This window comes from Pempheris klunzingeri, chromosome 5 (assembly GCF_042242105.1).
Source record: "Pempheris klunzingeri isolate RE-2024b chromosome 5, fPemKlu1.hap1, whole genome shotgun sequence".
Lineage (NCBI taxonomy): Eukaryota > Metazoa > Chordata > Actinopteri > Acropomatiformes > Pempheridae > Pempheris > Pempheris klunzingeri.
Genome location: NC_092016.1, coordinates 16,807,684 through 16,832,285, shown reverse-complemented (window position 1 = coordinate 16,832,285; position 24,602 = coordinate 16,807,684). Strand labels below are relative to the sequence as shown.

The 24,602-nt window shown below is 42.1% G+C and overlaps 3 protein-coding genes across 5 annotated transcripts in view; 1 reads left to right on the top strand and 2 right to left on the bottom strand.

Moving 5' to 3' along the window:
• Nucleotides 1–117: 117 nt before the first annotated feature.
• Nucleotides 118–4,000, bottom strand: bhlhe41 (basic helix-loop-helix family, member e41). Of its 2 annotated transcripts, none has more exons than XM_070831078.1 (5): nt 3,729–4,000; nt 3,568–3,634; nt 3,315–3,425; nt 3,106–3,217; nt 118–2,864 (listed from the first exon to the last, which is right to left on the bottom strand). In XM_070831078.1, exons 1-5 carry the CDS (start codon nt 3,788–3,790, stop codon nt 1,921–1,923), a joined length of 1,296 nt encoding a protein of 431 aa, XP_070687179.1. In that variant the 5' UTR covers nt 3,791–4,000; the 3' UTR covers nt 118–1,920. The 2 variants fall into 2 exon arrangements, with proteins under 2 accessions (XP_070687179.1, XP_070687177.1); XM_070831076.1 differs by having other exon boundaries at nt 3,315–3,422; nt 3,729–3,906.
• A 1,400-nt stretch (nt 4,001–5,400) lies between these two features.
• Nucleotides 5,401–11,322, top strand: sspn (sarcospan (Kras oncogene-associated gene)). The gene is made up of 3 exons (XM_070831530.1): nt 5,401–5,826; nt 7,652–7,738; nt 9,423–11,322. The coding sequence occupies exons 1-3, from the start codon at nt 5,599–5,601 to the stop codon at nt 9,780–9,782; spliced, it is 675 nt and encodes a 224-aa protein (XP_070687631.1). The 5' UTR covers nt 5,401–5,598; the 3' UTR covers nt 9,783–11,322.
• Nucleotides 11,323–14,080: 2,758 nt separating this feature from the next.
• itpr2 (inositol 1,4,5-trisphosphate receptor, type 2) overlaps nt 14,081–24,602 on the bottom strand; it is a 56,636-nt gene continuing 46,114 nt past the window's right edge. For both annotated transcript variants that reach the window (XM_070831489.1, XM_070831491.1), the window contains exons 54-57: nt 24,258–24,423; nt 23,986–24,146; nt 17,165–17,326; nt 14,081–15,433 (exon numbers count right to left, since the gene is read on the bottom strand). In XM_070831489.1, coding sequence (XP_070687590.1) covers nt 15,353–15,433; nt 17,165–17,326; nt 23,986–24,146; nt 24,258–24,423 — 570 coding nt within the window. In that variant the 3' untranslated portion in view covers nt 14,081–15,352. The remainder of the gene's footprint in view (nt 15,434–17,164; nt 17,327–23,985; nt 24,147–24,257; nt 24,424–24,602) is intronic.

Below are 24,602 nucleotides of genomic sequence, written 5' to 3'. Positions count from 1 at the left end.
CTATCTGTCTTATTCATGCATAACTTGGTGTCATTGTTTAACACATGCTTACTGGAGTTATCCCGCATTCGTGAGACTGTGAACATGAACAGAAGTTGTATCAAATAAGAAGCAGAGTTTAGTTTTGATATTTATTTTACAACTCATCAGCAATAATTTATAACAGCATATGTGTAAAGCATTAACGAAATGTGCAACAGTTGCTCAGTTAAATCTTTAAAAAAAAACCATAGACTTCTACAACATTGACATAGACATGTATACTTTATGGTATATTCACAAAAAAAAAAACTATTTACAGACACACATGCCACTTTATATAACAGTTGATAACGGATTTGAGGCAAAACCAGCTGAAGAGATCTACAAAAGCAATGTCATGTATGCAAAATACAATGAAAATCGTCTGTTTATTCAGTCACATGTGAAACTTAAAAAAGCTGAACAACACTACATTTGCAGGAATTAATGTCTTAGAAAACAGGCCAAGTTAAAGTTAAAGTTCCTAAAACAGCAACGGCTTCTTTCCCACCTTTGCCAAATATCTGAAAAGCAAGGTTTTACATAATTATAGCATATAACACAGAAATCAGGGAGAGTCTGATGTGTAGTTGGGTGCAGGGTTTTCAGATCTGATAACAATTTGAGTCACTTTGCCCCGAAAAAGCTAGAAATAAGCAGTGTTTCCTAAAACTGGGCAAAAAAAGTTAATCACCACTTTAGTCCGCGAAATCATCACATAGCATGTGGTGCCTCTGCTCTCACTTTCAAAATGAAATCCTTTTTTATAATCATCATTTGAAGACAGGTCAACACAATAAAAAGATTCAAAGAACTACAGTGATTGGCTTTTTAAAATGATAAGGTGACCGTTGAGGGGGGAGCAAAAGCAGAAAAAAGTGCACTTTACGTCTCAAAGAGTAAAGATCATCCTACATACAAACTTTAACAGCTGGGAAAATACAGGTACATTCAATATCAAAGATCTATAAGGTGCTATCCTACAATGTTTCCTGGAGGTACAGGAGGTCACTGCATCTCTGTGCTGAAATGCTTCATTCAGGGGATGTACAATATGCTGGTCAAGCAGCCCCTTGTGAACAAAGGGTTTCTTCTTTCCATTATTCTGAATGATTTCAGTGATTGTTTTTTTTTCTTCTTTTCTTTCCTCACAAGAACAAACAAGTAAAGGAAACCAGAGTAAACTCAGATCATCAGAAATAAGGTCAGGCATCAGGTATAGTGCCTCTCCCATAGTTTTATTATTATGAATGTGTAAGTGTTGAAGTGGCTGACTTTTGGATTTGTTGTTAATGATGGAGATGGTGTTTGTGTTTGGAGGGGGGGGGGGGGGGTACCATTCATGTCTTCTCAGGATGGACAGTAATCAGCCTAACCGCATGTGAAGTTGGGGATGAGGTACTGTGAGCGTCACACTTCGGCTAGCGCTTCTTTAATAGGCCCATTTAGTGCACATTTACATGAATCAGACTCTTCCAGGTAATAATATTTACAGTCAGAGTCGGCCAGGCTCTTAACAACCTTGGCAGAGGTCAATTGCAACTTCATACATCCAAAGTGACTCGCTGATTGGGATATTGCGCACTGTTGTAGTACTCAAAGTTTTTGGCACCAATGCTGCCATTTCAAAATATTTTTATCAAAGAGGATAAAAAACTAACTCCAGTACAACACAGCCGTGTAGGCTACTAATGTCAATCATTGTCGATAATCATTTAGATTGATTAATCTAGCATAAGTGCAAAAGGCACACACCGTCACAACTGTCCCCTGTTTCGCCAAGATATTGTACATGAGAAACTCCTCTGTGAAACCTCGTTTTAAAAGTAGCCTAATTTTAAAAAATGAAATACATAGCCTCCTCAGCAGTGGAGTGCACAGACAGGTAACACAGACAGATTAGCTCGTTTGACAAGCAGAAAACTGATCGTGTGGGCTATTCTTGCCCTCCTGGGACGTGTCGGCGACGTCACCCTCCCCGTCGTCACTCGCGGGACTTTCCTCGCGTTCCTCAGGTGAGCCGGCCTCGGCCTCGTGTGACTCGTCGCTGTCTGGACTGTGGGAGTCGTTGGACTGAGAGGAGGCTCCAAAGTGCGCAGACAAGCCCGGGAAAGCGGCGGCTGCAGCAGCGGCCGCCGCCGCGGACGCGTGCGCAGGGTAAAGCCAGGGGAAAGGTGACGCAAGAGCGGCCGCCGCGGGGTACATGTACTTCTCAATGTTGCTTTTGTCGAAAAAAGGCATATAAGACGCCGCGGCCGAGGGGTTGATGAAGTAGAAAGGCATGCAAATAGGCGTCTGCTGTCCCACACTGCTTATTCCCATCAGAGAGTTCATAAACGCCAGATCGGGCCTGGTGGGGTCTGTGCCGCCAAACCCGTTCCCAGGCCAGTTCATCTTTGGTTTTTTGGCGGCGCGATCATCTCCAAACTCTTGCTTGATCTTCACCGCCTTGTGTCCTTGCGCCTTATTGCGCTCACATTCTTTCTCTTTGCCATCGCTCTTCTCCGCCTCTCCCCCGTATCCACTGTCCGTGTCTGTGTCATTCTCGTTAAGCTCCCCGCCTTGGGTCCTCTGGATGACCGGGACACAGTTGGTTTGGCTGTCGGCTTTCTGCCCGTCCTGTGCGTCCCCGCCGGGTAGCTGGTGCTGGAGCGGCGGCGCGCCGGACTGGAACTGCGCCAGCACCTTGTGAAGGTGGTTGATGAGCTGCGCGCACCTCTGCTCTCGTGTCGTCCAGTTCTCAAACTGACTCAGGTACTGCAGGACCTCTTTGGCACAGGCCTGGAACCCGGAGTGGAACGCGTCCAGATCTGCGTGAATGGAGGGTTTCATCGACCGGTCCCCTGCGAAACATGCAGTCCAAACAGAGCATTCCTCTGTGAGGTGAAGCACATCATAAGCAAAGGGCAAGAAGACGCGTTTCAACAGCACGTTTTACTATTCTGCCGGGGCGCTCTCAAAATGCGCATTATCTCTCCACACGTTGTGTTCTATTCATGTACATTTTCTCCTTTTATAAACACACACTTCTCTATCTAGCACAGTTTATCGCTAGAAATGCATCCGTTAAGACGTTCATCTTACCATTCTGCAAAGAAATAATCTTTTGGTGTTGCTGCTCAGTGACAGCAGTCAGCGCGTTTAAATGTTTCAGCGTTAACTCCAGGACAACCGCTTTCTCCAAATGCCCCAGCGTCTATGGAGAGAAACAGAGGTTCAGCCGTGAGATCTCTTGTCACATAAAAGCAGGTTCGCTGAGCACGTAAAAACTTTTTGCAGAGCCGTGATCTCACCGAGAGCTTCAGATGTTCGGGTAACAAATCTTTGAGCTGGCCGATACATTCGTTGATTCTGTCTCTCCTCTTCTTCTCTATCAACCGGTGTGGTAACTTATACGCGTCCTGCTGGTAAAGAAAAAAAAAAATACAAACGTTTGTCGTGGCAAAGCACACACATATACAAAAGTTTCATGAATGCACAAATGCTGATTATTGAAAACACCAAACTAAATATTTAGAATTCCTTAGTCTAAGAAACCGCGCGCACCTTCCCACCATCCTCTCGTTTTATTCCTCTTTTGGATTTGCACATGTAGAGAGAGGGGTAATCCACCCTGGAGTAAAGAGGAGAGCGTCCGATTATTCACCAGGCTGTCATAACAGTTTATTAGGCATAGTTTGACAGAGTTTGCCAAAAGCTACACTCACCCCAGGAAATCTGCGTGCTCCATGAACTGCCTGTCCTGTAAATGCGGTATTCTTTCATCCATCACTTCTCTGCTGCTGCTCACCCGCTCCCGAGCTTCTTTAGGGGGATGTTTGTTATTCCACGACCCACGGACTGACGGCTGAGGGAGATGATGCACAGTGCGTGTGCTCCACTGGAGCTGCGCTTCAGACTGATGTCTATAGTTCCCTGAGCTGCCACTTCGCAAAGCCGTCGGTGCCGTGGTTAGAGCGCACGCGCGCCTCCGGTAGGGAACAGCTTCCGACTCACGTGTAGCCTGCACCAGCACAAAGTCCGGTAATTAGACCTCTGTGTGTTGTAGCGGCTATCTCTGCTGCTCCTATAGCGATGTAGTCCAAACACTTTCGACCCAGTTGCTGGAACGTGAATCACGCGCAAAATATAGCGCATGAAAGGGCGCACATGCGTGGAGAGGGACGTGCTGATCCACATGAGAATTTAACATAATGTGCCTGCTAAACTTCACGTCTCATATAGCATCTCTTATTGTGCACGTGGGCTGGTAAGTGGCCACATAGACTAACATGTGAAACGCAGCCAGACAGAAATATCACATTTACAGTTTGGAGGGTCCTAAATGTTCCTCTATCACTTTTTAAAATACTGCAGGTTTTTTAAATGCAGCTGTGAAGTTGCTTATTTCTCCATAAGATCATAGCACCCATGATGATATAAAGTGGAATCATGTTCATGTGAAGTAAACACAGAGCATAAACATGGGACCCATTTCAAATATTCAAGGTGCGCCGCTGTCGCTCCCTGTTGTTGTCCGGAGCAGAGCAGGATAACCTATTCATGCACCTCCAGCCATTCAAAGCTGCGTTGTCAGTAACCATGGCACCGGCCCAGCTGTGTGCTCAAACACGTGCGTCGCGGTTTTTTATTAACCTCTGCAAGAGTGCTGCTCTCCCACCTTCATCTGAGTGTCTTTATCTTATAATAAAATATTAACAATTACGTGGCAAAGGTTGGCGGGATAATTGCGAAATGAGGTTTTGTGACTTTGACTTTTTGATTTGTCTGATCCTCTCAAACATTTAATATCCACAGGGTCATCAGATTCCCCCAAAATAATTCAAAGTCTCTGGTTTTTCGGTTTTTGCTGTATTTACTGGTGATAAAAGTGGGCAAGATCTAGGACTTTCCATAATAAAATATGGTGTTCCGAATTAAAAGTTTTATAAATGACTCCAGGAAGTTAATCTGATTGTCAGTGACACCTGTTCCCCTCTTGTGAACATGAAAGTGCTGGAAAACATTAAAATCTGAGCCCTTGTAATGCCCTCACATGCCTTATGATCACATTACTTCTTCCTGTCATGTGACTTTTTCTGGCTGGCAGCATATGGCTCTCTTGTGTAACAGTGCTGACAAAGAATGATCCAATCACTCCAGCCCTCAAATGAAGTGTGACCTCCTCTGTGCCGGCTTTTCATTAACTCATACCTGCTGATTTGTCTCCCTACTTTCCCTTTCTTGTCCCTAATGTAACTATAAATGAAATCATCTCACAGTCGTGTGTTGGAATCCCCCTTTGCATCTTCCCGCCCCCCTTCCCTCCTCTTCCTTCCCTCCACAGTATGCTGCCTGCTCTATATGTGGCACTGGAGCCGCTTTAGGAATCCAGTCCAAATGTTTTCCATATTAGTTCAGAGCCTTCTCTGTTTCCAAATAGCAGCCGAGCGGGGCTTATGGTGAGAGGAGGCCTTGGCAGGGAGGGGAAGGGAAAGGGAGAGAGGCAGACGGCAGACAGGCTCATCCACCCCAAACAGTGCAACAGTAAAAGTCGATAGTACAGGGAAGGAAAGGACTGTAAAGAAAGGAGGCGAAATGGGGCAGGGGCAGAAAGGTTCCTCAGACAAGACGGAGGGCAAGAAGAAGAGAGATGAAAGCCCAGCACCAGAGGACGGCCATAAGTGCAGAGTCTGTCGATTCCCTCTGCTCATCGCCCTGCTACAGCTGCTGTTGGGGGTGGCCGTCACAGCCGTGGCCTTCCTCATGTTGGCCATCAGCCCCTCACTCCTGGCCAGGGAGACTCCACACTGGGCTGGGATCATTGTAAGCTCCATCCTTTCGCTCTAACATCAGCCACCACATTGACATGTTTGCATGAACCCTGAGTCTGATCCCTCTGCATGACTCCCAGCTTTATCCCTCAGTGTGCTGTCCATCTTCACCACACTGCATGTCAACACTGGCCCTCACCCACCTGCCTCAGCCAGACGATCACTGTAGGCATGGGAAATCACTGCTATTGTCATGTTCTAATAAATCTCCATCTGTCATATTCACCTGAATGCATACATTTGAATCTCCAATCAGTCTCGGTCACACGGGCCTGCTTGCACCTTCTGTTGTTTTTTGTTCTGTGTCCAACAAATCCTCAACATCTGGCCTGATGAGACAATCCAGCCAATCACAGCATGCCATTTTCCAACTTGACCTCTGGACATCCAAGTAGCATCTAAATACCTTGTGATTATTTAAAAAAGGTGATGTGCACAATGTGCTTGCTAGCACCTCATTGACACCTTCCTCATCAATACACACACACATATAAATACACTGTACATTTCATTTAACAAAATAAACTGTATATTCATATTGGGGTTATTGGTGTAATAATTTCTGTAATTTCCAGTTAGCCTACCAGAAAAGGTTACGTTTTCCAAAGAACATATAATTGTCTTAAATGTCTTAAACCGTGAACTCTTTGCCTATGAAATATTGTTGAGTTTAGTTGTCAGTTTGTCTATATGCACTGAAAGTAGCTAAATTAACAGCTGAGGAGCAACAGCTCAAAGCAGCTTAAGCGCAAGAGACAAAGGAAGCCCAAATGTAATTTAATGTGTGAGCACTGAAAGCAGTTAAAGCACCCGAGTGTGAGAGCTGAGCACAGTTGAAATCAGTTGAAGCGAAAGCACTGAAAGCAAGTGAAATTTCAGGTCAAGCCCTGTGGGAAGTTTGGTTTGTTTGTCTAAAACATGAAAGCAACTCAAATGTCTGCTGACATGTAAGAAGTGAAACCAGTTGAAGCATTCGCAAGAAACATTTAAACGTTAGTTAACCCTCAAACAATAAAAGCATTTTAAATTTGTGATAAAGTTCTTTGAACTTTAAAGTTCAGTTAACATGTAAGTTGATGAGACTATAAAATGGTTCTTTCTATTTTTTATCTCAAGAGAACAGTGAAGCAACACAAAGGTACATTTCAATTTTAGATAATTTTGAATAAGACTTAAGGTCACGTTATGGTTAAAAAAAACATGTTGTTCCTATTTGGATCCTAGCTAAGCCTATCACAGACACCATCTGCTCTCAAAAACATCCCTGGACACCAACATCCCGAGTTAGATCCTCACGAGATTCAGCCAAGTGAAAAACACTGAGGTCATCAAGAACTTTCCAGAGAATCCTGAGTGCTTGAAACCCTGGGAAAAACATTCAAATAAGATGCTGCACGTTAGTCACAAGACTCCAATTGGACACTGAAGAGAGTGTGAGCATGTCTGTGTGAGAGAGGGAAAGAGAGAGAGAGAGAGAGAGAGAGAGAGAGGTAATAATGTAATCAGGTGACAGCTTACTGCTGAATCATGCAATCATGCAATATTGAGAGACACCCCTAAAGACCTGGGCGCAAATATGGCATATTTTCCAGAACATGATTCTTGTTTCTCTACTGAATCTAACAGCAAACAAACATACTGTGCATTGCATACTATATAACAGCAACAAGGCAGATGTGTATGTGCATGGGCTGTTTGCATTCTTTGTGATACTAAAATGCCACAAATGGACTATTTTGTAGAAATTTTCGTAAATATCTACATATATATACCTGTAGATATTTCCTTATATGAGTGACTGCCATGTGTTGTTGCAGCTGTGTTTGGTTTCTATCGTGGGCTTTATCCTGTACTGTGTCACCTACCTCCCTGATGAGAGAACGTCTATGCAGTTCATTGGCAAGGTGAGTCTACAGCAGGGACAGTGAATGGCAATGTGTCACTTATGGAGTCACCACATCCCTAATTAATGCACAACGCATCTCTTTGGAAATGACTAAAAGTATATTGCAGATTTAGTTGCAGTAAAAGCTGTGATTAGATGGGTCAGTGTATTTTCCAGACATAGAAGAGCTTTGCAGAGAACAAAGTTTTCCTCAATGAGATACTGTAATTGTTAGATGGCTGCTCTTGGGGAACTCTAAGTCTAAATGGCATAGACAGAAAGGCATTTAACTGCATTCCTGTGTAAAAGAGCTCTGCTGGGATTCCTGAGAGGATGAGCGCATTCATTAATGTGACGTGAGTGTACAGCTTAATTAGCTGTACAATATATGCAGTTGGAATTTCAAGGCAATTAAAATCAGTCCAGTATTGTTTGCTACTGAGAGGCAGGTCCTTGAAAGCAGCATCGGCTTTTTTGTGTGCGGCTCGTGTGTGCATACCAGGTTCAAATATGTACATATGCTGTGAATAAGAGTGTTTCACTTCAACAGTATTTTGCCTTAATAAGAGCAGCTAATTTACAAAATAGTCTTTGCAGAAAGGCATGATAAAAAAGTTAATTCCAACAGGGTCTGTATTGTGTAGTTTAAATACCATCAGAGTATCTGTAACACCAAAATAATGGATTTTCTTAATTCTTTGCAAAGCTGACTTTGGAAATATTAAATGGTCTTATTATAAGTAGTTGTGAAATGATGCCAGTTTTTTTCTTGTTGAAATACGCCAGTGTAGTTCTGTCGCACTACAGTAAACACGTTTAGTTCATATGTTGTCAGATGGGGGCCCTGGCTCCTGATAATTATCACTTATTGTGTCAAGATGCTCAGTTTGTCAAGCATTAGTTCTTTGAGTTAGTGAGTGCTCACTAAAAAGTGTTCCAGGACACTTCATGAACAGTAAACAACGACAATATGAGTGTTGACTCTCTGCAGTTTCTAACTGCTTTGGGGTTTCGGATCATCTCCATTTAGTGAAGTACATAATGTTCAACAAAGTACTTGTTGATGCACTTGCTCCACATACATTTCCCAGTAACCAACCGTACTCCAGATTTCACAGCTGGTCCAAAATTAACATAAATGCCATTTCAAATCAAGCACTGCTCATCACTTGCATAATTCCATAAGCAGCATATAACTGAGAGCAAAATACACCCGCGAATGAGGGCCCCTGTTATATAAGCGATGGATTAAGATGAGGGTTTAGTGTTATTGAGATTGTGCAGTTGCATAAACAACACAAAGCCTCTGTCACATTTTACAACTGTATTTTTAGACACTCTCTGTTGTTCAACATACTCAGACAGGATGTGCACTAAAGGTGGGAAGCGGCTGTAGCTGCAGGGCAGTCTTGCATGTGCTGTGTCTCATCTGTGCCGAGAGCTTGGTTCCTACTCTGAGGGTCAGACCTTGCCCTGTAGTATCGTGGGTAATCTCCTTAACTTGCCATGGGCACTGAGCCAACATGTCTGTTTCTAAGCTACAGTTTTGGCACTCTGGGATAATCATGAGACAACAGGCGGTAGCAGGAGCCAGATTTCTAGTATAAAAAACACACATCGACTTGAAGATGAGAAAAGGTTTTGAGATCAAAGCTTTCAAGGTAAAAGTGTATGACCTCTGACCCGTCCTCTGCCCTCTACAGCTCCTGTACTTTATCCTATGTACAATCGGCCTGGTCATTTCAGTGCTGGTTATGTCGTTTGCTGGACACCACTACTCGCAGGCCAGTAGCTTCAGCTGTCACCAGGTGGGAGAAGACTGCGTGTGCACACTGGATCCTGACGACCCAATAGCCCGTACCTTCACCTACGAGGGGGTCAGCGACTGTGAGGTGATCACCGGGACACTCACACTCTACTTCCTGCTCCAGATCGTGCTGAACCTGCTCCAAGCGCTTGTCTGCGCCGTCGGTGCCTTCATCATGTGGAAGCACCGTTACCAGGTCTTTTTCGCCGGCCTTCATATTGGCTCGCCCTCCTCCCAGCAGTGGCAGAAGGTCTAATGTGATGATGACACAGTTGATGGGATGATGCTGATCAGCCAGATCAGGATGGATGGTGATGCCAACTGTGTCATTACACTCTGGACAGGGAGGACAGGGACATTTGCCTTTTTGGTGTGTGTTTTCTTTGATGTCAGTTTATATTAATCTTTTGTGGTAGATGTACTATAATGGCTTTTTGCACAAATTTTATATCTCATATAAGTAACTTTGTACTTCCAGGTGCCAATGTCATAAAGATAACTTGAAACAATGAAGAGGTGCAAAACAACTAATTATTTGTGTTCCACAATAGTTAATTTTTCATTTTACTGTATGTACTGTAGTTAATGGTTCTAATCATATTGACATACAGCTCCTATACAGATGCAATGCTATACAGATTATTAGCACAACAATGAAGCCAAAATAGCTCATTTGCTGTGCACTTAACTACAAAAATGTACATGATCTTAATGATCACGATCAGTTGCTCTGGTGGTGCTTTAGATGGAGCACTGAATCACTGTGGTGTCAAATTATGGTTTTGAAATGTTAAATTTTCACCAACTCAAGTTTCAGAAAACAGTTTGCACACAGTAAACAGGTCAAGTATTGTTTAAAAGCAGTAGCAAATGTAAGTAATGACAAAATAAGACATTCATTATTAGTTGAATGCTTTACAATCAGAAAATTACATACTGTTGAGGTTGTTAACTCTGTAATGCTTACAGCCTGCTGTAAAAACATTTTCACACACCCAACTAAGTGGATTAAGGTCATGAAGAACCATGAGCAACCCCCTTTTCTTCATTTTGGTACCATAAAGATATGCAGCTCTATGAATACTGTGTACAATGAAACAAAAGCAAAGTAGTTTTCTGCTGATAGAAGTAAATATACCCCTGTGGTACCCCAGTCTAGTTATATGCACTAAAACGGATCCTGACAGCAGTAAGACAATCTGGGCAGAGCACACTTGGTGAGACTGGATCCAGGCTGAACTGGGCTGTGGCTTGTGAAGGTGGATGCCAGGCCAGTAGCCAGCATGACTCAAACAGCCTGTAGGAGTCAAACTACTGCAGCCACAAAGGGAGGGGAGAAGGGCCCGGGGTAAGGAAAGGGGGGACTCAGACCGGCAGCTGGACTGAGGTTACTAAATCATCTCACTGTGTTTACAACGTGTTAGGTTAGGTAGAACCTTGTTTGTTGTTTGTATTCTTAAAATGCTTTGCCTCACGCAGAGGCTCCGCTTCATACTTACCCTCATCTCAGGTGCAGAAAGCAGTCACCTACAGTCTATACGTGCCGGCTTTCTGCTGTAGATTAGATGATGCTTATATGAGGAGGCTAGTTGGTATGCAATGTTAAATCTGTTTTGTCAGTGATGACAAAAGGCCTGTTGATGATAAAAACAATATTTTTCAACATTTCACAGAAGCCTTAAATATGGTGTTTGAGAAAGGAGTGTTTTATTTGGGGCAGGAAAAGATGCCAGTAAGTGCATTTCCTCTTTTAAGACTGTCATGCTGTTTGTGGTTACAAATACAAAACTTTGTTTCAGTTATATGCAGTTTCTTTTTTCCTGTTCTGTCACCACAGTTTGTCCACAGAAAGAATCAATTCAGACCCAAAACATCACTCATAAGTAAATGAGTGGATTTGCTTTTGCAGTTAATTGCTATATTATTAGTTGGGAACATAACCCATAGCCATTTTTACGCTGCACAAAATGCAGGATACCCAAACATGAGGCCAGCATATCATTAAAACTGATACGGGGAGAGGATACTGGGAGACGCACATTGTAACAGGGTCTGTGATCCATATTAACATCTATGTAGTTTTTAAAGTTAGAGCAGAATCCAGACATATGACTAATCTGTGAAATCAGCAAGAGACAAAGTCGTCTCTGTCTGAGCCGGGCTGTGATTTACTGTCATCATTTGAATTTGTGTTTTTTTTCAACCTAACAATACAACTTTTTCAGTGATAATGGAGCTCTGTTGGATAACAATCAGCAGAGAATCACCAGGATGTTAAAAAAAAAAAAAAAAGTATTGCATTATTGTGAGAATGATTTATTCATTCTGTTTAATGATGCATTTCACACACTGCAGAATCTCACACTGTACATACTGCATCTACGTGTGATGCAGTGTTTTTCCATGTGCTCTTTTAGTGCAACGATGTTGATGCGTCATGTGACAACAAAGGCTCAATCTCAAAGCCAGACACAGGAAGTCACATGCCAGTCATCACGGGGGCATGTTTATTTATAAAAAATGACAGGGAAGAGGGACCTTCCACCCTCCTCCACGACTTTCTGTGAGATCAATTGATCTTTAAGACCAAAAACACTGACAGATATCTGCTTCTCGTGGCCACTGACGCTGCTGTGAGCCTTTAAAGGAGACCACAGAAGTTCAATATGAGTATTGATACAAACCACAACTTTCACAATGACTTGAAAACAATAGACTCAAGTCTCATTCTCTTATATCTCAATTATATCGCTAAGTATGATGATTTTAGTATGTGTACAGCATATATTGTTTATATCCAGCTGAATATATTGTTTAGTTTACATTCTTTCCTTTTGGTCTGGTCCTTTCAGTGCATTGAAGTCAAATTTCCTGACTCACTCCTGCTGTGGTGACTAAAGCGCTGCTTCCAGCCACAGAGGTGTTTGGGACATTGCCTTGTATTTATTGACCTTCTCTGGGTGTTTTCTCACTCTCACTACTGAATACACACGGACTAAGTACGTGACTGTTGACTGTGGTTTGCAAAGAGATTCAAAAATAACTGTGATCCAAGTGTGCCTAAGGTTGCGTTCAGAAAGTAAATAATAAACTGCTCACGTGCATTTAAGGTTCAGTGTGCACGGAGAGGATCAAATGAAGCCATCTTGTATATTATCCAAAGCTGACTATCCCACCTAAGTCATTTAAAAAGTTTTTCTGGTAAGTGGACACCAACGTTTAATGTTTTTCTCTCCATGATCAACACCACCAAAATAAATCTCAGCTGATAAAATGGTTTGTTTAAGAAGCGATGAAGAGTGCATGTTTGTTTGGTATCACACTATGGCAATAAGACTTTTGCCAGTCAGTAATGATGGTCCTACTATTATCCTCTCCCCTCCCTTCGCTTTCTGAGTCCAATGCATTCCAGTAATGCTGCACTTTACCCTTCTTGTCTACGCAGTGACAGCTGCTCACCATTATGGCACTGCGTGAGCTAATTTTAATGGCTGTCACAGGCAGTAGGAGAAAATGCAGGCCTGCCAGCGTAAACAGCGAACTGAAGCCAAGAAGGATGGGCTTCTCTGTAGAGGGTAAATGACAGCACGGGATAAAAGACCAGTTGAGGCCTTTATGTGATTCTTTTATCATCTCAAATATGTTACACAAGCACAAACATACAGACAATCAACCGGCCTCCCTCTACTTTGAATTATCCATTTCCACAAGCACCGAGTGCTAAATTACTAACAGTGTTAAAGGATGTGCAGATAAAAGGCCTCAGTATAACCAATGCTTTATACCTATGTATGAACAAATTTAATTTCTTTATCAATAAACACGCTGCATTGAAACGCTTTTTGAATAGACAGACACACGTAAAGACAGTAACTTAAGATGCTCTGCTGTGCACCCACAACCCTGCTCAGTTGAACTACAGAACCCTTCATCACCACTGACCCTCATGTTTCAAATGATTTTAGACTGGATGTTATCTAACCCTATTTGGTCAAGTTTACTTCAACCTTTAACTGTCCATTATCTCTTGCTAACTATTTATCCTTTTTTAGCCATCTTATCTATACCATCCATTTATCCATTACTTTCCTGGGCACAAGTATCCTTGGTTGGGAATTGTTGTTCCAAAAAACATTATTTAAGCATTTCTGCATCTTATGTCTGTATTTTAATCACTGGAAAACACTGATGTAAGAACAAAGGTTAAATTTCAGCATCTGGTCTAGTCTCTGTATATCATATCAGCTTAGCTGCAATTAAATGTCAAAGGGAGCTAAACAAAAGCAGCATCTGTAAACTTTGCTTTTGATATTAGATGACTACCCCTGCTACATAAGCTGAAATATGATCCTGTCTGAATGAAGGTCTTTTAATAGGTCCTGTGATCCCTTCGTAAACAAGAACAAGTGTGAGTAAACATAGTGTGCGTGGGTGGGTGGGTGCAGAGGGTACCAGAGGGGGTGAGTGTGGGGGAGTGCCCATTCATCCCCAACAACAACAGCAGCAGCAGCAACAGAAACAGAGGAAACATCTACTCAAAAGCTGCAGCATGCTAATAACAAATTTATTACAATATCTGGGCACATAAAACACATTTTTCTATACACAGAAAGTGTTACAGGTCAGTTACCATCAAGTGAACGCACTCGTAATCTGCCATTAGTTTGTGCAAGTTTAAAACACAACAGAATTAATCAGTTCCAGTCCATGAGAGACTAGTGAGAATGATTTACACCAAAAACTTAAAGAAACAGTAGTAGAGGAAGATGATATGAGCAGATACAGTAAATATTACAGTATTAGCTGACATCTCTATAGACATGACAATGTTCATGTTGCAACAAAGAACTGTAAGCTTACGATCTTCAGTCAGGACTACAATATGTACCAATACAAGGTTTAGATTTAAAAGAAATTTCAAGTTCTGCACAGGCAATCATCTTTATTCACATTTCTGTTACTTATATACTCTGTAGAGATATGTAAAAAAGAAAAAAAAAGGCATCTGACATGGTGCAGTGCACATTTTTAACCAACACAACACAAAGCATGCAAAATAATACCCACAAATGAGCAAAGTTTTCATTAAAGGCTTAAATTTGAATACATTTTTTCTTTTAAAAGTGCACTTTCACCAATTACAATGTACTGTTTATAAAAGTTAATAAGGCAGCATGATTCCTTTTCCAAAATGCAAAAATAATACTCCAGTTATGAACCACCAATTTTCTAATAAATACCGTTAGAAAACTAAAAAGGTAAAGGGGAGAACAGTTGATGTTCACACATACATACATTTTCCCTGGAAGCCAATCTGTGATGCGAGAAACCCCCAATGTTTCTTTTCACCACCAAAGACTGACCTCTGTGCAGACAGTCGGCCCGTTTAAACTCTGCGACAGTCGAATGAAAACGGAGACATAGCCATCCACAGACTTGACAGCACTTAACGATTAATGTAACCTTAACATTTCCCTTGAACTCTATCTGGCACACTATCACAATGGCAGATGTGTGTCATGCCTGGCCAACCATTCACAGAGATGAGCTCCTCTGTATGAGTAAAACACGCTCCTCGTGGCCGGTGAGCACATAAGGCACCGTCTGCACCCAATAAGGCAGTGACTGTGTCATAGAAAAGGCACTACGGCAAACGTGTTGTGTCAACACTTACTGGCCTCACATTTCGACACCTGTGATTGTAAATTGTACTTTGTAAGCACAGGTATTGTTCATAAGGCTGGAGTTTCTGCATTTCTGTCAGGTTTCTACTGGAGCCTGCAGTTGAGCGGCCCGTCACTGTGTCCCGTTTGAGCCTTGGGCCCCTCAGTGGGCCGGGATGTGATGGCTGGGCTGGGGAGGACCGAGGAATCCAAGCCTCTGCTTGTTCTTCCTCTGCTCTGTCATCTGTAGAGGGAGAAAAACATGAACCTGATGTGGCTTTTAATTTTGCATGCAGCATTACACATGATATGCAAACCTGTATCTGTGCCGTTATTGTTCAAGTGGACAATTTATTATGAGAAACACCACGTTCCCACTATGTTCACATATAACTGTCACATTCCAGAGGGGAGTGTTTATGGATTTAAACTGGAGTGCAGGTAAAATCTCAACTCTATGAGTGAGCAAATTTATTTAGACAAAACAAAATGAATCTTTTAGTCTATACTTACAGAAATAAATCTGGATTAGTGGTGTTTCAAAAAATAATGAATGGCACAGCAAAACTTCTAACATTAGCCATTTCATACACTGCAATCAATTACTTTGCATGAGTTTTGCTGTTAATTTCAAAATTCTTTTCCAACATTTGACTGAGATGTTATAAAAGAGATCAATTCTCTCCACAGTGCAAATGGCTTTGCTCTACCGCTGCTCTGACAGGAAGCTAAAATGTCCCTTGAAAACTTCATTAGAGGATACTGTCATATGCAGAACTGTGACCTGCACGTTGAAAGTGTGTGTGTGTGTGTGTGTGTGTGTGTGTGTGTGTGTGTGTGTGTGTGTGTGTGTGTGTGTGTGTGTGTGTGTGTGTGCGTGTGTGGGGGGGTGTTCATGAATCAGAGGCATCTGCTTTCCCACAACCATCACATTTGCAGTGGTTTCAGTGTTGACGTCATAAATGAAGGCCAGTGGTTCTATAAACCAGAAACTGTACATGCAGATTAAAGGAAATCTAGTGCGCTGAGAAGAACTCCAACACCCACCCAAACACACACACAATTTCAGCTGTGATAGTGTAAAATGCAGAGGTCAGCAGAGGTTAGAATGAGGGAGGAACTTTCCTCCTGCACAGCTGTGGTTAGACTCACTCATCTCCTGTGGTGTGCAGTAAAATTTGCGTTGATCATAAAGGTGGAGTGAAATCCTTGCTAACCCCATGACAACCTATTATAGTCAGTATAGACTACTGTAAAACAGAACCATAAATGGCCTGCAATTGACCCGAACTAATTCAGAAATAAGTGTTCAGTGTCTTGCTCAAATTTATGTACACTTCAACAGCACACAAACTTGTTTGTTACAGGGGTTAAAGAAGGGATCCTGGCCAGCTGGGAGACGTTACAGAATAGACTGTTTACCGAGGTCGACAGAGGTTGTTATTTTGTTTATTGGAGTGCAATCCTCCCCCAGTAGGAGCTGTTTTCACACATCTGGCAGAAGAGGAACAAGGACAGGCCTGTGACTGGAATCACATGCAGGGGAGGCAGGTGATGTGAGTGATCAGTCACACTGCAGCAGCAGAGCTAGTCATCCAAAACAGCCAGAGGCCCACTGGCGGCTCTCCGTCGCGTTGATCGCTGACGTGATAGTCACCTGTCGTGCTGCGTTCAGGAGCATCAAGGCTCTAATAGAATCCATCTAGATTACTGAATTTAGGACGGAGATAGACAGCAAAACAAGACTGCTGACGCTGCCTTTTTCATGTGACCTCTTTTGCTGTGGTTGTTTTTAGGTGAAACGAGTCTTAAGGTTAGGTAGAGTTGGTTGAACAGCACGCATCTAAAGATGTTCCATTGATATACACTTTTTCACTTTAGATTATTAATCATGCATTTACATCAGATAACCGTGGTGCCCAGGCCAGAGCTTTCTCCACCACAGCATGAAAAACTCCCTGAAGTGGCACTCTACCTGTTCCTTTAGCTCAGCCAACTGGCCAGACAGCTGAGCCACCAGAGTGACAGTGCTGTCCAGTTTCTCCTGCAGAGAGCGCATCTCATTCTGCTCGTTGTCTCCCTCGCTGCTCACCAGAGACATGGCTCTCATACGGGGGAACCACTCCAAGTTCTTCTCCTGGGAGGAGAGACAGAGATAGGATATGTAAGAAACAGTCAGAGAGGTGAAAGAAATAAAAGACTAAAATGGAGCTGACTCAGTAGGTCAGAGAGATGGCAGCAAGGGTATGTTGGCACAGGCAACGACAAGGAGGATTTGCATAGACATGCAGTGAGCATTACAAAGCTGAAGCTAGACTGCAGGAGGACTGGGAGTTAATGGTAACCGGAGACAGGCATGAAGATTTAATATTAATCATTCCATCAGAATGGAGGCTACTCTCTGTTTCGTGCTTGACAGTGTAACATTTTTTAAGGAGCACTGCTGTCTCATGGATACTGCGGATAGCAATTATACACTAAACGAACAGTAACTTGCATTTCAATTCTCACCCACTCCATAAACACACTGTTGATGTGAGGATGAGTCACTGTCGTCTATCGAGAACACAACTGGGAGTGTAGTGTTATATTTCATTGTGTTTGTGTGTGTGTGTGTCTGTGTTATCTTGCTGAACTGAGACATTTACTTTATTATATGTTTTTCCGACTGTGCAGTGGACAGAGCAAACCATCGGCAGTAACACCACGAGAAAACCGTGAGCAAAACAAACCTATAGCATTATGTAATGGACTTAAGTGCGTCTGTGTTTGTACATGTGTGGGTGTGTGTACTGTTGGTGTGCATCTGCATGGATATGTACATAGCAGACTGTGAGCAGGAGTGTGTGTTTTACAACACGCATGCTCTTGTGCGTCTCGCAAAGAGAGATAGATTTCACAGCGACGACTGCCATCAGCTGATCTTATGTAATATTCCTTTGCCAGTTCCTCTGATAAAAAATACTTAAAAGGTGCTGAGAGTGGGATTTGACTGACACCATATTAAGTCCAGTAGGAGGAGTGAGGTATTCTCCCACCTACTCTTATATAAGAATAGACTGCAGGGATAGAAGAACTGATCAGAGTGTGAGACACTGAGGACAGAGAAGAGGACATGAAGAGAATAGAGACAGAGGACGGAGAGGAATGTGGGACGTGTGGGTTATTTGTTTTTGTTTCCTTTGTTAATGAGCTTATCACACTTTGCTGAGTGCCACATTAATGGCCCTGACATATCATGGGAATACCACTCCTAATAAAATCCTGCAAGCCTAAATCATTACTACTTTAACAAGCAGCACTGACAAAGCCTTGCTTCATTTTAAAATTTACAAATAATTTTTCGATTTGGGAGAAATTGGCTGTAAAATGCACGGCACATATGACATATTTAATCATTTATACCATACACACGAACAGAGCGGCACTGTAACTGAACTTTTACCAGTAATTTGAGGTTAACAAAAAACAAGAAGAAGTCTACAGTCACGACAGCAGCACACAACAAAACTGTTGAATAGATGAGAAGTTTAGAGAAAACTTTTCTCGTCTCTTCCACTAATTTCACTTTAACTTATGGTAACTGTGTTATCTAAATGAACAGAGATTTATCCTCTGTGTGGCCTCATGTTATCTCAGACTTGGCTTGTCAGTTTCAGCTCTACTTTGTCTCATTTGACCCAACTTTGATCATTCTAAATTGTAAAGACTTGTACATTTAGCCACTCATCCATCAGCTTCAGCTGTACTTTGTCAGGCTCAGCTTAATACTGACGTGCTAACATGCTAATACTCTTGCATTTAGCATGCAACATTTAGCAGCGTTCCAAGCTAAAAGTTATCATTCAAAGATCTAAGACCTTGCCATGCTGTCATGCTAACCTTTAGCTTGGTGTGGAGCTGAGGGTTGGAAATGGAGAAGCAGAGAAAGCGGCAAGTGAAGAATGGACGTGAGGGTGAAAAGTACCTGGTTACAAATACACATGTTAGTGTTACCGGGTAGCTCTCTCAGTACTTGCACCTAAAATTAGGTATTCACATTACTTGAGGTGTCACTTTTGCAAATGTTCCCACAGACCCTCATTACGCTGACACGACTTACAGCATGTGAGCTTTTTTCTCAGGAACACAGGTAGCTGCCAATTTTAACAACATATACATGTGTATCTGACTCACTTCAAAATGAGGTCCTTCACTACTGTTCTGTACTTTTGTTCTGGTTGTTTTGAACTATTTGACTACTTTTTACTTTGACTGGAATAGTGATTCCATCTCTGGCTACAGGGGAAGCAGTTAGACTGATTAAGGGTGACTGCTGAGCTACACAGTATGAATCGAGTCATTCTATAAGAGCTTGCCTGAAAATCTTGGCCTAATTAGGGCCTCTGGCATCAAGGGACTGATAGAATAAAAAAGAAGAGTTTCCTTTCTCACAACTGCGAAAACACAGCGAAGACTCTGTGAGCTCAAAGACAAACCTTGAACATCACTGAAACTGAGGACTATGTGATGCTTGTTTTATCAAGTCATCCATAACTGATGGATTAGGTAACCTCAAAGATTCAATGAAGAGACCAACATTATTGGGGGGGGGGGGGGTACAATATCCTGTTTGAACGCACACTCACGCATTTCAGCTGAAGCATCATCTAAGATAAATTAGATAAAGCTAAACAGCGACTGTACAGAATCTGAACTATCCCACTCACGTGTTGCTGCTCTTCATCAGACCGTACAATAGTTCGCTATGAGCTGTGCTGCACTGTCTGAATGAGTCAAGGACTTAGTGTTGCTTCACTGATCCATTTAAACACCTCAGCGAGCATGAATTTACAGACGTTCATGCTGCCGTCACCGTACCGCTGGTGTGTTTCACCACGTTCATGTACATTATGTACGTCAGCTGGGCAGTGAGCTACAGCACAAATCTGAAAAGTCAGGTCAGTGCTGCACACATTCTCTCATTGTCAGACACTATCCACAAATTTCAAAGGCAAAGGCTGAAAAACATGTGCTCTTGTTGTGTCTCACTACAACTACAACTAATACTACTACATTTTCCCAAAATTTATTATATGTAGCAATTACTTTGTTTTTGAGATGACAGCAAATGCAACCATATTGCAACAATATAATCCATTTGTCTAGTCTGCTTCATCAACACTTTCAAACAACTATTTGGTTGGTAAAAAGGGTTGTCTGTCTCTGAGACAGTCAATTTAGTAAAGGTATTAATGAATGTATGAGTGAGTGGTAATCCATTAGTTGACCTGCGCAGAATAGTTTTGAGTCATTTATTAACTAAAGCCACAAACATTTGATGGTTAGTGTTTCTAAAATATGAGGATTTGCTTGCTTTTCTCCTTTTTATATACAGTTTATAATTCAAAAACTGTATAGAATTCAATAATTCAAAACCTTTGGGTTATTAATCACTGTTGATCCAAAAAATTGGAAACGCCAATGGGCTGTGGTTGCTTTAAACTTTACACTGTGCTTTAGACTCTAGACGGTGTGGAAATGTATTCATTTAGAAATAAAGTGAAATAATAAACTATCTGTTGCTATAGTGATATTCTCACCATACCTCAAGAACATGAATATCATTGTAGCTCTCTGAATTTGGGGTTTTATGCAGAGTGATGTACATTTTTACCTTATATGAGGTATTGTGCACTTTGGTCAGGAATTTAAGCTAAACATACTAAAGCTGTGGCTGTTGAATAGCGTAGCTGTGCAATGCGTGTCAAGACATACAACGACAAACCACAAAGAGAGTGTACCTGCAGACAGTATCACTTACCACAGTTAGCGCACACACAGACACACACATACACACACACACACACACACAAACAAACACATACACATACAGATACACACAAGTTCTTAAGCTGAGTAGCTTCTAAAGAGCACACAGTCCTACTACATCTCATAAAGCAAAATCTGACCTCTCCCCTCACTTTACATTACAAGAGAAGGCCCTTTTACTATTCAGACACTTCTGTTGCCGCTTTTGTTACAGACAACGTGTCACATGCGCGCTGTTAAGTAAACGAAGGGTTCATGATGTGACGGTGACTCTGTGTCTGTGTGTGTGTGTGTGTGTGAGAGAGAGAGAGAGAGAGAAAGGGACAGGAGAGCACGTGCCAGGCAGGGCTGAGCTATTAGCAGGCCACTTGAGATGGGTTATGTAACAGCGTTGTGGTTGCTGCAGTACCTGCTAGGCCTGTAGTCGCTGTCATAATTTTACACACAAACACCCGCACACTGATTCACATCCACATGCACAACACACCAACAGAACAGACACTCAGCGTAACATGATCCTTCTCTTTTGCTTGGCACCACATCGCTCTATCCTACCCAGCCAGATGCACTCATTATGAGAGTTAGTGTGTGTGCGTGCGTGTGTGTGTGTGTTTAAGGTCATCAGGTTTCAGCTCTTTTCCAACAGGGAGAGGGGAGGGCAGAGTTTTTATTAGTCCAGTGGCTTCATGTTGAGTTGTCGCCCCAAAATGTAGTGCAGTGGAGATTAGAGTAAAGATGGGGCTTAACAAATGGAGCATTAAAATGCATACTACCCCTCCCACCTCCCAACTGCACTCAAACACACTCACTTATCCCTCCCTAGACATCAAGTCAAACCCTACTGTGGCTGAGGTGTGGAGAGGACAGCAGGCACCTGCAGAGTTAAACATCATGGACTTCTCTACTCTCTTATTCAGCTGTTTTTCCATTACATTTCCATTTAAAGTATTAATGTCACACTGCTTATTTTGCCATTATTGTACTGTACATGTTTGTACACCATCTGAAGTAAAGTCAGTCTGTCAAGTTCCACACACTCATTTTGTCAAACAGGCCATAGACTACAATGTCACAGAAGGTGAACCATAAGAGTCAAGGCGAGGTAAGCTACATTCATAGCCATGGATGTGTGAATATCTCTTCTGCTTGCTGTGCACATGTATGTGATGTGATTGGTTGTCCCATGTTGACCCTGAAGGTCACAAGCCATTAAAACATTAGTCTGACAATAATGTTAACACTGTATTATTACCCATTTTGAACCTTTAATAATGCTTTAGTTTCTTCATGATCCTTGCAAGTAGGTAGTTGTGGCAGAAACCGTTACGCTAGCATCTGACAACAGGACAGCATCTTTAGTTTTAAAAGGCGCCAATTTGAAAAAATATACTTTTTCATAGAACACACACGTGCTACATATGTGAATTAACAAAAGGCAAACCACGGTGATTTTAGACCATGTCTGTTATCCTTCTCTGTGTGTTTCTGCTCTGCAGCATATTAGGAGGTGTTAATATGAATTCCTGACTCATCATTACCTCATCACACAACGATACCTTGGCTTGGCATCACAGAACCGACCTACTGGAGGACCTGCTGGTGCATATTAATTTAATGTCTGTCACCTGTTTGTTATGCAAATTGTTCATTATAATGCACCATTCTTATGCCCATCATGGCCAAATGTTAATCACAAAATGTGCCATTGTGCTCTGAGGCTTCATTTGAATCCATTAACCTAACGGCAACACCTTTAGTTGCTCTTACATCCTTCAACTTCTTGTCTGTGTGTCAGTGCAGCAAGTTGGTGAATTGATGATAATAGAGCTGGACTGGGTTTAATTACTATTTAACCACACTGTGTCCCAGCAGGTTAGGAGCTCAGCATACTGAAGACTACCTGAGCAGAGAGACCCATCTCTCTCCAGCAGAGAGGGGGGGGGGTGGCAGAGTAAATTGGGATGCTTGGCACAGGCCTAGAGGCTCAGTCTCATTTTTCGATCGCTCGTCTGCTGTAGAGGCTTACGCTTCTCTGGCGTACTGTGCAAGTCTGCAAAGTGAGGAAGGCTGCACAACTTCAGGACTCCGACACAGACATCTGCACACTGATTAGCACGGCGTGCCAACAAATCATGAATTGGGGGATGAAATGAATGTGTTTGTCCATATGTTCCTGGACTAATAACCAAAATATCTGAGGTTTGGATGTGTTTATGTACTCATGTGACAATTTAAAAAAGAAATTGTAGAGTGCAGCCTTCTTTCTTGGAATAACAATCTCGAAGATCTTTGTTTTGTTCTCTTTGGCGGCACCTATGGTGATAAGAACTAACTACTGGTGTGTTTTTGGACCTCACTTCCCAAAGATCCAAGAAGTGTCCTCGCTGACAGTTAATGAGCTTTTTAGACTGTTTGCTGTCATCTGAACATCAAATTCTTTTATTTTTTGGATTTGCACTGGTTTTTGATGTTGTCTCATCATTTGTAGTCATTGATTCTTTCGTTCTGTGGTCAGCCGTAGTAGCTGTTTACTCGCAACACTGGCTAAGACTACAAAAAAGTAGTACGCCACTTCTGCCAGCCCTCCCTGGTGGAGAAAACACTGCAGCCTGATGGAAAACCAGCACCAACTGTGCGCTGCTTGAGATTTTTCCCATGAATGTCGCCACAGACATCCAGATTATAACACCAAAGAATACCACAAATGTAAGAGCTCAGTGGGCCATAGGCTCAGTCACCATTGTGTTACTTCATTCAGTGACAGATAGTGACTTTTACATAAATTTATTTAAATGAAAATGTTTGAGATTAGAACTTTAAATGATCAAATTGCTATACATCATGCAAACGGAAAATAACAAGTTCTTCTCTAATTTAAGCTGCAGTATTTTGGTCATAGCACAGCTTGTGCGAATAAAGGCGCAGAAAACCACATTACAAAGGTGCTATGTGATCATTTCCTGTGTGTATTTTTGGTCTACTCACCGCAATCATCTGGGCTATGTAGCTCTCAGGGCCGGTGTACTCGGTCGGATCCTTCACCCTCACCAGAACCAGGAAGTAAAGGTAACGCCACATGCTGTGTTCGGATTTGATATGCTCCTCGAAGGACACAGTCTTGTTGTCAAATTTGTCCCTTTCCAACCCTGCAAACCATAAGCTCTACTTAATATAATGGTAGTTCTTCCAAATATAATGTTCTGTCACTTCACTCTCATTTGCATACAGTATTGAGTTAGCCATTCGGCTATACACACCACAGATAAAACAGGTGGTTTTCAGAATCTCCTCCTTCCGTTGTTTCTCACTTCTCAAGTCAGCGAAAGTGTCGATGATGACACCAAAGATGAGGTTGAGAACGATGATGATAACAACGAAGAAGAACAGGAGGTCGTAAACCACTCGGGCGGCAAACAGAGGCTCCTGGATTGTCCAATTACAGGTAAAATATCAAGAGAGACGTATCGTTTAACTTTCACTGTCACTTCTACAATTATCTAATTGCATCTTAAACACAACCTGACGCAGAACAAAGGCCATCAAGTTATACGAGTCATTCAGTATATATATATTTTTAAAAATATAATAATTTTTTTTTATTT

What these genes read in the sequence shown, in the direction of transcription:
- bhlhe41 (XM_070831078.1), bottom strand. Translation starts at nt 3,790, where the DNA reads ATGGATGAAAGAATACCGCATTTACAGGACAGGCAGTTCATGGAGCAC. An exon ending in GAGCACGCAGATTTCCTGGG is followed by an intron (nt 3,635 to 3,728) that starts GTGAGTGTAGCT and finishes TCTTTACTCCAG; the next exon opens with GGTGGATTACCCCTCTCTCT. An exon ending in CCGAACATCTGAAGCTCTCG is followed by an intron (nt 3,218 to 3,314) that starts GTGAGATCACGG and finishes TTCTCTCCATAG; the next exon opens with ACGCTGGGGCATTTGGAGAA.
- sspn (XM_070831530.1), top strand. Translation starts at nt 5,599, where the DNA reads ATGGGGCAGGGGCAGAAAGGTTCCTCAGACAAGACGGAGGGCAAGAAG. An exon ending in CACACTGGGCTGGGATCATT is followed by an intron (nt 5,827 to 7,651) that starts GTAAGCTCCATC and finishes GTGTTGTTGCAG; the next exon opens with CTGTGTTTGGTTTCTATCGT. An exon ending in CTATGCAGTTCATTGGCAAG is followed by an intron (nt 7,739 to 9,422) that starts GTGAGTCTACAG and finishes TGCCCTCTACAG; the next exon opens with CTCCTGTACTTTATCCTATG.